Genomic DNA, 12235 nt, shown 5'->3' on the forward strand with positions numbered 1-12235 from the left:
AAATTAGTCGATTTCTTATTGGTAATCGCCAGCTCATTGGAGATATTTCACCACAAATCTCTTTTGGTCATGAATTGGTCATATAAGTTTTTCTTACATGATTACATCAAACAGTCATTTCATTATTGATCAAGGTGACATATGAAACAAGACCAAAATAGAAAACCCAACATAACATAACTCTCTATGAAAATCTCATAGATCAAACTAAACAAATCTAAAATTAATATATTAGGCCTGCGATTTTTGTCCGAACCGAATGGGCCGAACCGGACCGAACCGGTTTTTTTCGATTTTCGGTTCGGTTTTCAATTCGGTTCAATTCGGTATGAGTTTGAAAATTGATTCGGTTATCGGTTCGGTTCGGTTCGGTTTTCGATTTTTTAAAAAAAAAATAAAAATTGTAAAAACCGAAAATAACCTATAATAACCGAAAATAACCGAAAAACCGAACCGAAAAATAACCGAATAATCCAAAAATAACCGAAACTATCCGAAATAACCGAATTTAACCGAAAATACCCGAATATTTTGGAAAAACTATACCAAAATTAACCGAAATTTTTAAAATCGGTTATTTTCAGAAATAAATTTGAAAACCGGAAAAAACCGATAACCGAACCGAACCGAACCGAAATTTCATTCGGTTTATTTCGGAATTTTTTTTTAAAACTTCGGTTAACCGAAAACCAACGGTTCGGTTCGGTTTCGGAAAACCGAAGTCGTAGGTCTAGAATATATCTAATCTTAAATGTTCGAAATCGTTTTTGGAGAATCTTTATTGTCTCCACCACTATCGAAAAATTTGGTCATGCATCAACATTGGTTTCATAAGTTTTTTTCTCTCATATTAAATATATATATAATATAAAAGAAACTTCAAATTTTGTATTTTCTATTGTCACTACATATTTTCCCTAGGGACTTGATGCACTCCTCATTTTCACAACCTGAAAAACATTTGGTAATGTTGTTGATGCAGATAAATATTTGGAATATTTCTATTTATCTTATTATTTATTTTATAAATTATTTGATAATTATTTTAATGTTTTAGGGTTTTATGGTTTTCTTAGAATATATTACACCCAAAGGCAGTATTGAGTTTTTATTAACGTAATATGGCAGTTCTCACTAGTAGTGTAGTTTTCTTTGACCAAATAAACTTTTCTGTTAAAATCTAACTAAATAAGTGTCAACTATACTAATTAAATCTAATATATGTTTTCTTAGTTAGGAGACAAGACAAATGGGTCCCATATATCTTTTTTCGTTTCTTTCTCTTGAGTTCTTTACTTTTTCTTTTGTAAAATAAATATTGGTTTTCCAGAACATATTTTCCATAAAATAATTTTACAATCAACATCCTTATTATCTAATCTATCTTTTGAGATATGTCAAGGTATATCTCTAATGGTGTTATAATCATGATGTATAAAAACTCTTTCTCTCAATAGATACATTTCTGCGTCGAACTATAAGACGGGGATTCATAGTTTTTGCACTGATCTCGCCGTAGTTACTAAGAAAATGGCACTCAGCCGTGACGATTTGGAACAGATCGTTCAACAAATCAGAAACCAAAAATTGCTTTTGTTCACATTTTAAGATTAAAGCCATGAATAAGATTGAGAGCTATCACATTTGAGTAAAAATACATTAAAAAAAATTGAGAATGTAAAGAATCGTGAAAAATAGGCAAGATATGTGGAGATTAGGATTTCTGGTCGACAATGGCTAAGGAAGAAGATGAGGTTGTTTTTGTAATTTTGCAGCATTATTTGATCGCGTGTACAATAATTCAGACTGTACATGCGTACACCTAATTTTGTATTATACATCAAAGTGATTGTGTACACATTTTTGGCTTTTTCGTAGGTTTTCTATCTAAATAACTAAGCCTATGCGACTTCATATATTCTTGTTCTTCTTCTTCTTTTAACACATAATTTTCACCGTGCACATAATTAGTGTATATTTGAAAATTATGTGTACATGTTTTACAGAATTTATTTGGTGTACAAATGAACTAATGTACATGTAAGCTAATATCACATGGTCAGTAAAAATTATATATACATGTTTGATAATTATGTTACACGTTCGTAATTTTTTGGTACACATGTACGCTACAACTTTTTGATGATGTACTTCATATATGTGTACACATGTACTTCATATATGTGTACTTCATATATGTGTACACATGTACGCTATCACATGTACACATGTACTTCATATATGTGTGCACGTTGATGATTCTGACATACAATTTTTTTTAGGTTTTCCATCTGAAGACCTACAATTCAAGCTTCTACGGCTTTTTGAATTCACGATAATGTTAACATAATGTAGATAGTGTTAGCACAATGTAAACATTGTTTTTATTATGTACATTCGGATTCTTTTAGTCTTCCCATGTACACATGTACACTGAAAGTAAGTACACATCAATTTAGTCACCCAATGTACTCGTGTACACAACCACCTAACGTGTACAATATACATACTATATGTTATCTAATATATACATGTACACATTTATTTGAGATACATGTTAGATGTCCAACATGTTGTAAAGTTATGTATATTTGTTAGTGTACGTGTCTACATTAAAGGCTAGTGACGTACATGTGTAGTTATGTACAACAAATATGGTAGTGTACATTAAATTAAGAGGTTATTTCTTCAATTTGCAAAATTAAAATCGAATAGATTACTTCCAAAAATTTTAAAGATCCGTTCATGTAATCATGAAAAGTTTGGTCTGTACAATTAAAAAATGAGAAATCAATTTGAAAATGATATATTTGTAAATCAGAAACTTTAGGGGCATTAATGAATATACCAAGAATCAAGGGACTATATGTGAAATAAAACTAATAATGGCAATTGTTGTTCATCGAGCTTTCGCGACAAAGGAGAGCTGCATCGGAGAAGTTCGAACCGGTCACGACTATCTTTGCAGCTCCGATAAGGTGATCTGATGGCGATGATAAAACAAGATACGCCACTGATTCGTGACTATTTTTGATGTATCTCTGTTTCATCACATATCTGGGAAGCAAAAAGAGAAAAAAAAACAGATTAAGCTTGCATTGATTTTTTAGATATGTAGATGTTTAATAAAAAAAATAAGTTAGTGATGAAAAAAAGAAAGAGAAAATGAAATTATAATGATCAAAATAATGATTTGTAAAAAGAAAAAAAATGTGATTCAAAGAATAAAAGAAGGAAGTAACCAAACAATTTTCTCAAAAGTAATAAAAAAATGAGATCATAAATAGATAGAAAGAAGAAAAGATAATGAATGTCACAAAAAAAAAGATAATGCAAGTTGCCATGTGTGGGTCCTATACTAGTTACGTTTTAGTTAAAAAAAAGAGAGTAAGTTAAGAAAAAGTGTGTTAGGAGTAGAAACTGTCTTAAAGTGTAATAAAATCTCAGAAACTGTCTCAGGATGTAAAAAACTCGTTTTCTTATATATAGTCTTTTAGACTCTATGGTTGTAGGAAGTTTATGATGATTTAATAAAAGGAGTTTTCCAGAAGAGGTTTTGATAAACCACTGAGAAGAGTATTCTCAAACCCTAAATATGTTTTTATAAACCACTGTGAAGAGTATTCACAACCCCTAAGAGCTTTTAATTAAGCACTGTGAAGAGTATTCACAAATCCTAGATTCGTGTATTCTTGGAATAAACGGATCTAATTCTATTCCTAGAAGCTTCCGCTACATCAGTTGGTATCAGAGGCAAACGGTTCTATTATCTTGATCGCAGATGTATCTACAACAACAACCACTAGCTGAGATCTTGAAAAAGCTTAAACAAGATCAGATCTTGGAAAAGCTTAAACAAGATCTCAACAAGATTTATAAGAAGTTAGAACAAGATTTCTGCACGGCATTAAATAAATTCGATAAGGCATTAAAGAAAAGAGAAGCGGCACGAGCTCAAGATGTGCAATTGGATGATGATGAAGACGAGGAGAGCTTTATCGAAGAAGATATATGTGGTGTCGACTCTGTCTATAAAGATGAAGTTTGTGCAAAATTCGGACGGGGCGAGATCTGTGTAAAGTCTGTGCAGAACGATTTTCGTGCAAAAATAGGGCGAAGTTGTATTGATGAAGATTTTGAGCAGAATCTTAATTATCTGTTATGTGCAAATTTTGTGCAAAAACGGATTTTTGAAGATTCAAGTTACAATCGGATTCGTGCAAAAATCGTGCGATACAAGCTATTGAAGATTCGAGGAAGAGTTTTTCTTGGAAAACGTTCTGGATTCGAAGACTATGATCAAGATTCGAGGACGAATCTTCTCCAACCCGGAGAGAATGATGCAGATAAATATTTGGAATATTTCTATTTATCTTATTATTTATTTTATAAATTATTTGATAATTATCTTAATGTTTTAGGGTTTTATGGTTTTCTTATATATAGTCTTTTAGACTCTATGGTTGTAGGAAGTTTATGATGATTTAATAAAAGGAGTTTTCCAGAAGAGGTTTTGATAAACCACTGAGATGAGTATTCTCAAACCCTAAAGAGGTTTTTATAAACCACTGTGAAGAGTATTCACAACCCCTAAGAGCTTTTAATTAAGCACTGTGAAGAGTATTCACAAATCCTAGATTCGTGTATTCTTGAAATAAACGGATCTAATTCTATTCCTAGAAGCTTCCGCTACATCAATTGTACAGTTGATTTTCTGATCTTCTAAAGGGAGACTTTTTAATGTCTTCATTATGGCATGTCATGTAATGTTCTCGTGTTTCCGCCATTAATCTAGTTGTTGTAACTGTCAAAAAACCATTCTGATGCTTGTATCACTGTAATGGAAAAAATATATTTTCTTATGAAGGTATGTTATTGTTGTAACCGATATCTTTAAAACTTCCTCGTAAATTTTTGAAACGTTATTTTTGGTTTTATACGATTTAATAGCGTTATTTTCACGCAGGTCATGTAATGTTCTCGTGTTTCTGCCATTAATCTAGTTGTTGTTTCGATGCTTGTATCGCTGTAATGGAAAAAATATATTTTCTTGTGAATGTATGTTATTGTTGTAACCGATATCTTTAAAACTTCTTCGTAAATTTTTAAAGCGTTATTTTGGTTTTATATAGCGTTATTTTCATGATTGACCGATACGAACGAAGAAATTTTTATATTGGTGTCATCAAAGACAAAGTAGGATTCAGTTTGTTAAAACATATATGATAGAATCAGGTTTCTAAGCATAAAACTTATTTAGGTCCTCCAATGTGCCCAAGGCTGTAGAAAGCTATCTCTTTAATTACACTGAATCTTAGACACAAGAAGATATTCATAAGATTGCCAAATTAAATATACAATTTCCAGGATTGATATATGTGGGAACTAAATGAATGAAAGAATAAGATGTTTGTTAGTTGATATACATAGTTAGATAGATATGACTAAATGATTAGTTTTCATATCTATCCCGGGGGAGTATACTAATATGAAACATATATATTTCTGTGAGTGAACTCAAAACTAATATGAACTCAATAGTCAATACTATGTGGTATAACAAAACTGGCTTCTAAAATCAATTTTTGTGAAGTGAAGCATTCCGCACAAAACCCTAGTGACTAAAAGAGAGCAAGAAGAGAAATGAGGATGAAGAAGTATATCTATACAAACGAATCCAAATAGTCATATTAGGATAAACTTAATTCAAAACCAAAAGAACTTAAAATATAATTGAGAATGTTATTGTTATATTATCATGAAACTGTTTTTAATTTTTTTAATAGCTATTTTACGGACATAATTTTCAAATTTAAAAAGATGGTCTTGAAGGGGCTCCAGCTACCCAACCAAGCGAATGAGGATCACCGGTAAACTGATCATAACCACTTGTATTACCTCTTAACCCTCCCGGGCCCGCTCCAGCCGGTGGTGATGCTGTCGTGGCCGGTGGTGGACCTCCCCCTCCTCCTCCGCCTTCTTCTTCTTCATCTTTAAGAGGAAGCCTTTCGAAAGTTGCGTTAGAGAAGGATGCAGCCATCAGTATCACTGAACCCGAAGCCACAAGAGGAGCCACCACGCTTCCTCCGATGACCTGTCCTTGTCCGCCAGAAAGAAAGATCGAAAGACCACCGGATCCCGGCGGCGCCGGCGGCGGAAGAACCGTACCAGTGATGGAAAGAATGTCAAACTTTCCATGTAAAGTCACAACCCCTCCAACTCCTGCCCCAGTTCCACCGTTATTCCCGTGAATCGTCACCGGCTGCCGGAGAACGACGTTAGCCACCGTGCCGTTACCACTGAGAATGGAGACACCTCTCCCTCTCCGGCGAGCGTAAGTGTTGACGCTCTCAACTATGTCGGCTCCAGATGAGACTTCAAGAACATGAGATCTAAGGACGTTAGGGATATCTCTTGTCACAATCACCGGTGGCTTCGGCTTGTTTTTAGATCCCGGAGGACGTCCACGTGGACGTTTCCCCGGAGTTGATCCAGAGTTAACCGGGTCGGAATCAAGTCGACCCGAGTCCTTGTTGGAGTCAGATTCATCATCTGGCTGAAGCTGAAGCTGATGATGAGGTTGAGGTTGAGGTTGAGCCTGTTGTTGAAGTTGGTTGTGAAGCTCAGACCTAAAGAGGCCATGGAAGTATCTAGAAGCTCCTCCGGATTGATCATAACCACCGTCCATCACCGCTGTTCTTGTTTCTTGTGGTTCAAATGTAATGATATTGTGAGGGTGAAGATTTCTTCATATAGAGGAACTTTGGTGAGATCCAGTGGAGAAGTCAAATTTCAGGGAGTAAGGAGCCAATAGCTTGAGTTGATCGGTTACACAAACCGACGAAAATGAGCAAAGAGACACAACTCAAACGGGTGCTACTTGTGTGTTAAACCCTAACTCGCATTAGGACAAGACAGGAGCAGATTTTTTCACTGGAGACGGTGTCGTATTAAGTGATATGAGGTGAAATGAACTGAAAAAGCTTCAAATTGCTTCATGTGCGAAAGTGAGGGACTCTGCAGTACTTTTGTTAAGGATGAAAGCCATAAAAATATATATATTGACACAACGAGAATTTAGTTGAAAATCATTCCTTTTACATTTTTAAAAAATTTAAATCTAATACTCATAGTTTGGCATACTAAAATACTATATACATTATATACACATACCGCATATTAATAGTATAAATAATTATTAATTATGTGCATGATACAAGAGAAAACAAGGGTTTCGAGTTGTCTTCTCTGGATATATTCGTTTTCTCCTTTTTTTTTTTGCTTATAGCTTAAAGCGGAGAGGATAAATAAATTATTTAAAAAATTCAAGCTTAAAATAACATGAATTAAGGCCAAAGATAATATGAACATAAGATTTTTAAAAAGAGACTTATACTATTACATTGTTGGAACATACTACATAGAAATCACATATAATTTATCAACAATTTGAGAAATGACTTAATTCCGGTTCATAACGACTAATGGACTCTGATTCTGAATTTTGGAATACTAACACAAAAAAAAACTGGAATAGTTGGTAATCTTTCTTTTATAAAAGGTTGCTGATCTAGTATTCAAGTTATAAATTAAAGTATTTATTATTGGTACTTAAACTCTACTTGAGAATAATTATTTATATTTTAGAGATGGTGTTATATATTGATCCAAATACTAAAGCTTGTTAAAAAAATACGAGACCTCAATTCATGTAAGAACATCTCTAATAGGCAATAGCACTATTTTTTCTCTATAATTTACACTAAAATAAAGTAACTTTATTATGAAATATCTTTTATTACAATGGTGTTACTATATAATAAAATTACTTTATTATAGAGGAATGTCATTTTTACTCCAAAAATAGAATAAAATGTGGCATTCTTCTATATTTCACTTTATAGTATATAGAGTAATTCTTTTATAAAATAATACTATTGAAACAAAATTTATTTTATAATAGAATTATTCTATCTTAATGTAAATTATAAAAAAAATAGAAACCATTAGAAATGGTTTGACTCATTTATACTTAACTTCATCATCGAGTCTCAAGTTATACATCTAAAAGAATATAATTTTTGCTCGGTACATTGTAAGGGAGAAATGTATTACTAGTCAAATACTAGTACGTATTCCAGGTTTTTGTTCCAATAAAATATATAACTATCATTGAATAAATATGTTTTTCCAGGTAAACGAATCAAATTCACTTCTATTTTGTGTTATTGTAGTATAGGCCTATTGCTCATTTTTTGGGACATGGCATTATTGCTTTTCAACGATTTAGAATACTGTTAATTGTTTAACCCAACCATACTTTGTTGACTAGAGAACATCTTAAATTATATAATTTGCACGCATATTCCCTCATCTATGCTGCTCCTCGATGGTGGTGGTGCCAGACTATATAAATTGAAGTTCTTATCCGACCCCTCATAATTTGGTGTTTTAAACCGAAAAAGGTCTGAATCCACCTGTAAAATGTATCTTTAATGTTTCAAACCATTATATCATTTCTCAAAATATAATACTCTAAATACATAATGTGCTTGAAGGAGGACGAACATAACTAAGAATTAGTTAAGGCTAAGTAGGTAAGACTGTATATATTGTCAAATCTATATGCAAATGAAATTAAATTGATAGATAGATGAATTTATATGTGTCTGCGTGAGCTAGAAAAATACGTGCATGCCTAGAACTAGAAGCATTTGTGTTTACACATTAAAATCTGCGACGCGTGGTTTTCAGGTTGAATGATCTAGGCATATTATTACTTTAGATGGAAGATATGAAAATAGTATAGTAACCAAAGTAGAAAATCAACTGTCAGAACTGTTAAACAAGAGTAACATAGAAAAGCCTGATATGGAAAGTTAGGTACCTTTGAGAGTTATAGAAACAATAGTTGCAGTTTGAAAGAAAATATTACATCCAGCTCAATATTTAGAAAAAAGATATATATTTTGAATAGCCAATTCTGAAGTCACAGAGACGGATAAATTGATATTTTTTTTATAATGATTATAGGATAGTAGAATGTAATAAATAAACAAGAAAATTTTAATTTTTTTTTTAAATAGACAACATGAACTAGAAAGACTGTGTATAGGAGCTTTCCTGGATGGCTGTCCTCTTTTTTTTGTATAAGGAAGCCTTTTTGTTTGGCCTTCGCCACCTCTTTTGATTATGATTGAGTTTTGATCCAGGTTTGTTTTGTTGTAGGTCTCTCTAGTGGTTCCTATCTTGTATATTCCCCCCGTGTGAGGTTAAGTATGAAAAGCTCTCCTAGTATGCATCGGCTATTGTTGTATGTATGATCTATATACTTCTTTGTAGAAACGAAATGTGAACATGTGTGATTAGTAACGATGTTAGCACATGGATAAGACCCCACATGATGCAAGTGAGACCTGAGATCGGAGACGTCCATTTATTTAACCGGTGCAATCGGACGACTCATGACGTAGCGATGCAATCGCACAGTCTGGTTGATCCACACGTGCACGGAAGCAAAGTCACGTGCGGTCAAAATGTCAGAGCAGAAAAAGCTAAGCTGTTATACCACGTCGAGGCTGTCGGAAGCATCGGTACTTGATCCACGTGGAGGTTTCCCCCAATTGATCTTCCTACGCTACGCATAGCTATTAAATACCTCGAGTCTATTTATTTTTTTTGTCAACACCTCGAGTCTATTTAATATTTATTATTGGTATCATTTTCTCTTAACATTTCTACTAAAATTCTTAGTTACTTTCTTTTTTCATTACTTTCTTTTTGCTTTCAGTTTCAGAATAAAACTTTCATTTTGCCTTAATATTTAAAGAGGCACTTGGAAATGATTGATTGCATGTTTCTTTCTTTTTGAAACTCGATTGCATGTTTATACCATAATGATTTTATACAAACATGATACGACCCCTCATACAAGATTTATTGTGGGAAGTATATACGATGATGAGTTTGAATCGACTATACTTAAGCGAATCTCCTAAACTGCAATTTAAAATAATATTGGCCACTAGTTGCTTAAACTAGTGACATTTGTTTTAAAAAAAAAAAACTAGTGACGTTCAAGAAAGATTTAGTGCATAATGTATGACCTCCAATGTTTCCTACAAAACCATCATATCAAGTACTGATAGCATCACTAGACTAGAACATTCGTGACAAAAATCATTCATGATATGGTAATATATTGTATTTAATTATATATTTGAAACCTAACATGTGACATCCGAATAGACCAAATCTTATATAGTCTTCGGTGGACCTCACATTGCATAATGCATTGCATCTGTTAGTGGTAATTATAGAAGTCCTAGGAATTAATACCCATACAAAATTGAATTCATTTCCATCCCTTTTCCCACATGGCACACACGATTGATTAGATTTTGGATTGAGATCATCTCTGGGCACATACATAAATACATTAATTTATATTATTATTTTTCTTATTAAAAGAAGTGAGTTCGGCCAATAGGGGATGAATCAAAAACTTGAGTCTATTAGGCCATCAATAGAACAACTCCAACTATAAGCAACTCCAAAAATAATAATATTATAATTATTCAGTTATGTCTAATTTTTCTAAACCTAATAAAACACTAATTTTCTCTTACATGATGACATGTGTCTTTTGGATATACTAAGAATTTTTAAAAATCTATAAAATTAGAATTTTTCATCTTCTCTTTCCTAATTTTTTATTTTTTTTTATAAATACTTAAAATCCCTCATAATATTCATTGTTGGAGGTTCTTTTAATGGTTAAATTGTTTTTTCTTGAGTTTCTCTGAAAATATTAGTAATTCAAAATTAAAGATCCATGAAAGTTGACAAATTTTAAGAAAGTATCGTCCCAGTTTGTCAAAGTATCTTCAGAAAGAAATTTATTTCTTTTCTCTTCTTACTTTTCTTATTTTTTGATTTATTTCATTTAAATTTAATGTTGAGAAACGGTCAAAAAGACTCCACGCTGTGCATGCCCTTAGCTTAAGTGTATGTAACATGAATTATGCATAGTAAATATTTGATGGTTGATATATATATATGTGTGTGTGTGTGTGGCTAAATCAGTGAGTTGTTGAGTAATGTAACTATTTTCAAACAATCCAATGAAGTGATTAGTTCAATAATAAGCTAATAAACGTTCTTTTAAATTGTTGATAAAGTATTAAAAGGAAGTTTGCCGATGATAGTATATTCTCAAGCTATTATGTAGAGCGAGCATAGAAAGAGGAGTGTCAGGCTATTATGGGTATTCTCAAGGAATATGAAAAAGTGTCGGGGCAACAAATAAATTTTCAGAAGTCATCGATTCAATTTGGACACAAAATTGACGAGGTGACTCGTCAGAAACTCAGGGACATTTTAGGAATACAAAATTTGGGAGAAATAGGAACATATCTAGGTATACCAGAAAGCCTGAGAGGATCGAAAGTTCAAGTATTTGGGTTTATACAAAAGAAGCTAAATAATAGAATTAATGGTTGGATTTTAAATTTTTTACTAAAGGAGGAAAAGAGGTAATCATAAAATCAGTGGTAACGGCTCTTCTTAATCACGTTATGTTCTGCTATCGGCTCCCGAAAACAGTGGCTAAAAAGCTTACTAGTACGGTATCACAATTCTGGTGGAGCCCTAGTGGCAATACAAAAGGATTACATTGGAAATCATGAGACAAAGTTTGCATTCATAAAGATGATGGAGGACTAGGATTTAAGGACCTTACAATTGTCAATACGGCTATGCTTAGAAAACAACTCTGGAGACTTATAGAGAAACCAAACTTTCTATTTTCTCGTGTTTTTAAGGGTCGGTACTTCAGGAATGCTTCACCCCTGGAACCGATTAGATCATACTCGTCATCCTATGGCTGGCAAAGTATAATCTCTGCTAGATCTCTGGTTAGCAAAAAACTAATCAAACGGGTGGGATCATGATCATCCATATCAGTATGGAATGATCCTTGGCTCCCAACCAACCGCCCGAGACCAGCAAACAAAAAACAAAATATTCTTTTACCTGACCTTATGGTTAACTCTCTTATCAATGGCTCTTCTAGAACTTGGAACACCCAGGCTTTACAGGAAATAATGGATCCCGAAGATGTGAAGATTGTTGAAAGTATTCCATTAAGTAGGATACAAACAATAGATATGGATGGCTGGCATTTTACAAAGAATGGTAAATATACGGTTAAATTAGGATATCAAGTGGAGAGAGC

At 32.9% G+C, this 12235-nt stretch overlaps 1 protein-coding gene across 1 annotated transcript; it reads right to left on the reverse strand.

The window, feature by feature from the left end:
• Positions 1–5683: 5683 nt before the first annotated feature.
• Positions 5684–7593, reverse strand: LOC108840351 (AT-hook motif nuclear-localized protein 29-like). Its single transcript, XM_018613182.2, has one exon. It carries the CDS (start codon positions 6686–6688, stop codon positions 5813–5815), a length of 876 nt encoding a protein of 291 aa, XP_018468684.1. The 5' UTR covers positions 6689–7593; the 3' UTR covers positions 5684–5812.
• Positions 7594–12235: the final 4642 nt, after the last annotated feature.

The sequence above is a fragment of the Raphanus sativus genome, chromosome 2, assembly GCF_000801105.2.
Source record: "Raphanus sativus cultivar WK10039 chromosome 2, ASM80110v3, whole genome shotgun sequence".
Lineage (NCBI taxonomy): Eukaryota > Viridiplantae > Streptophyta > Magnoliopsida > Brassicales > Brassicaceae > Raphanus > Raphanus sativus.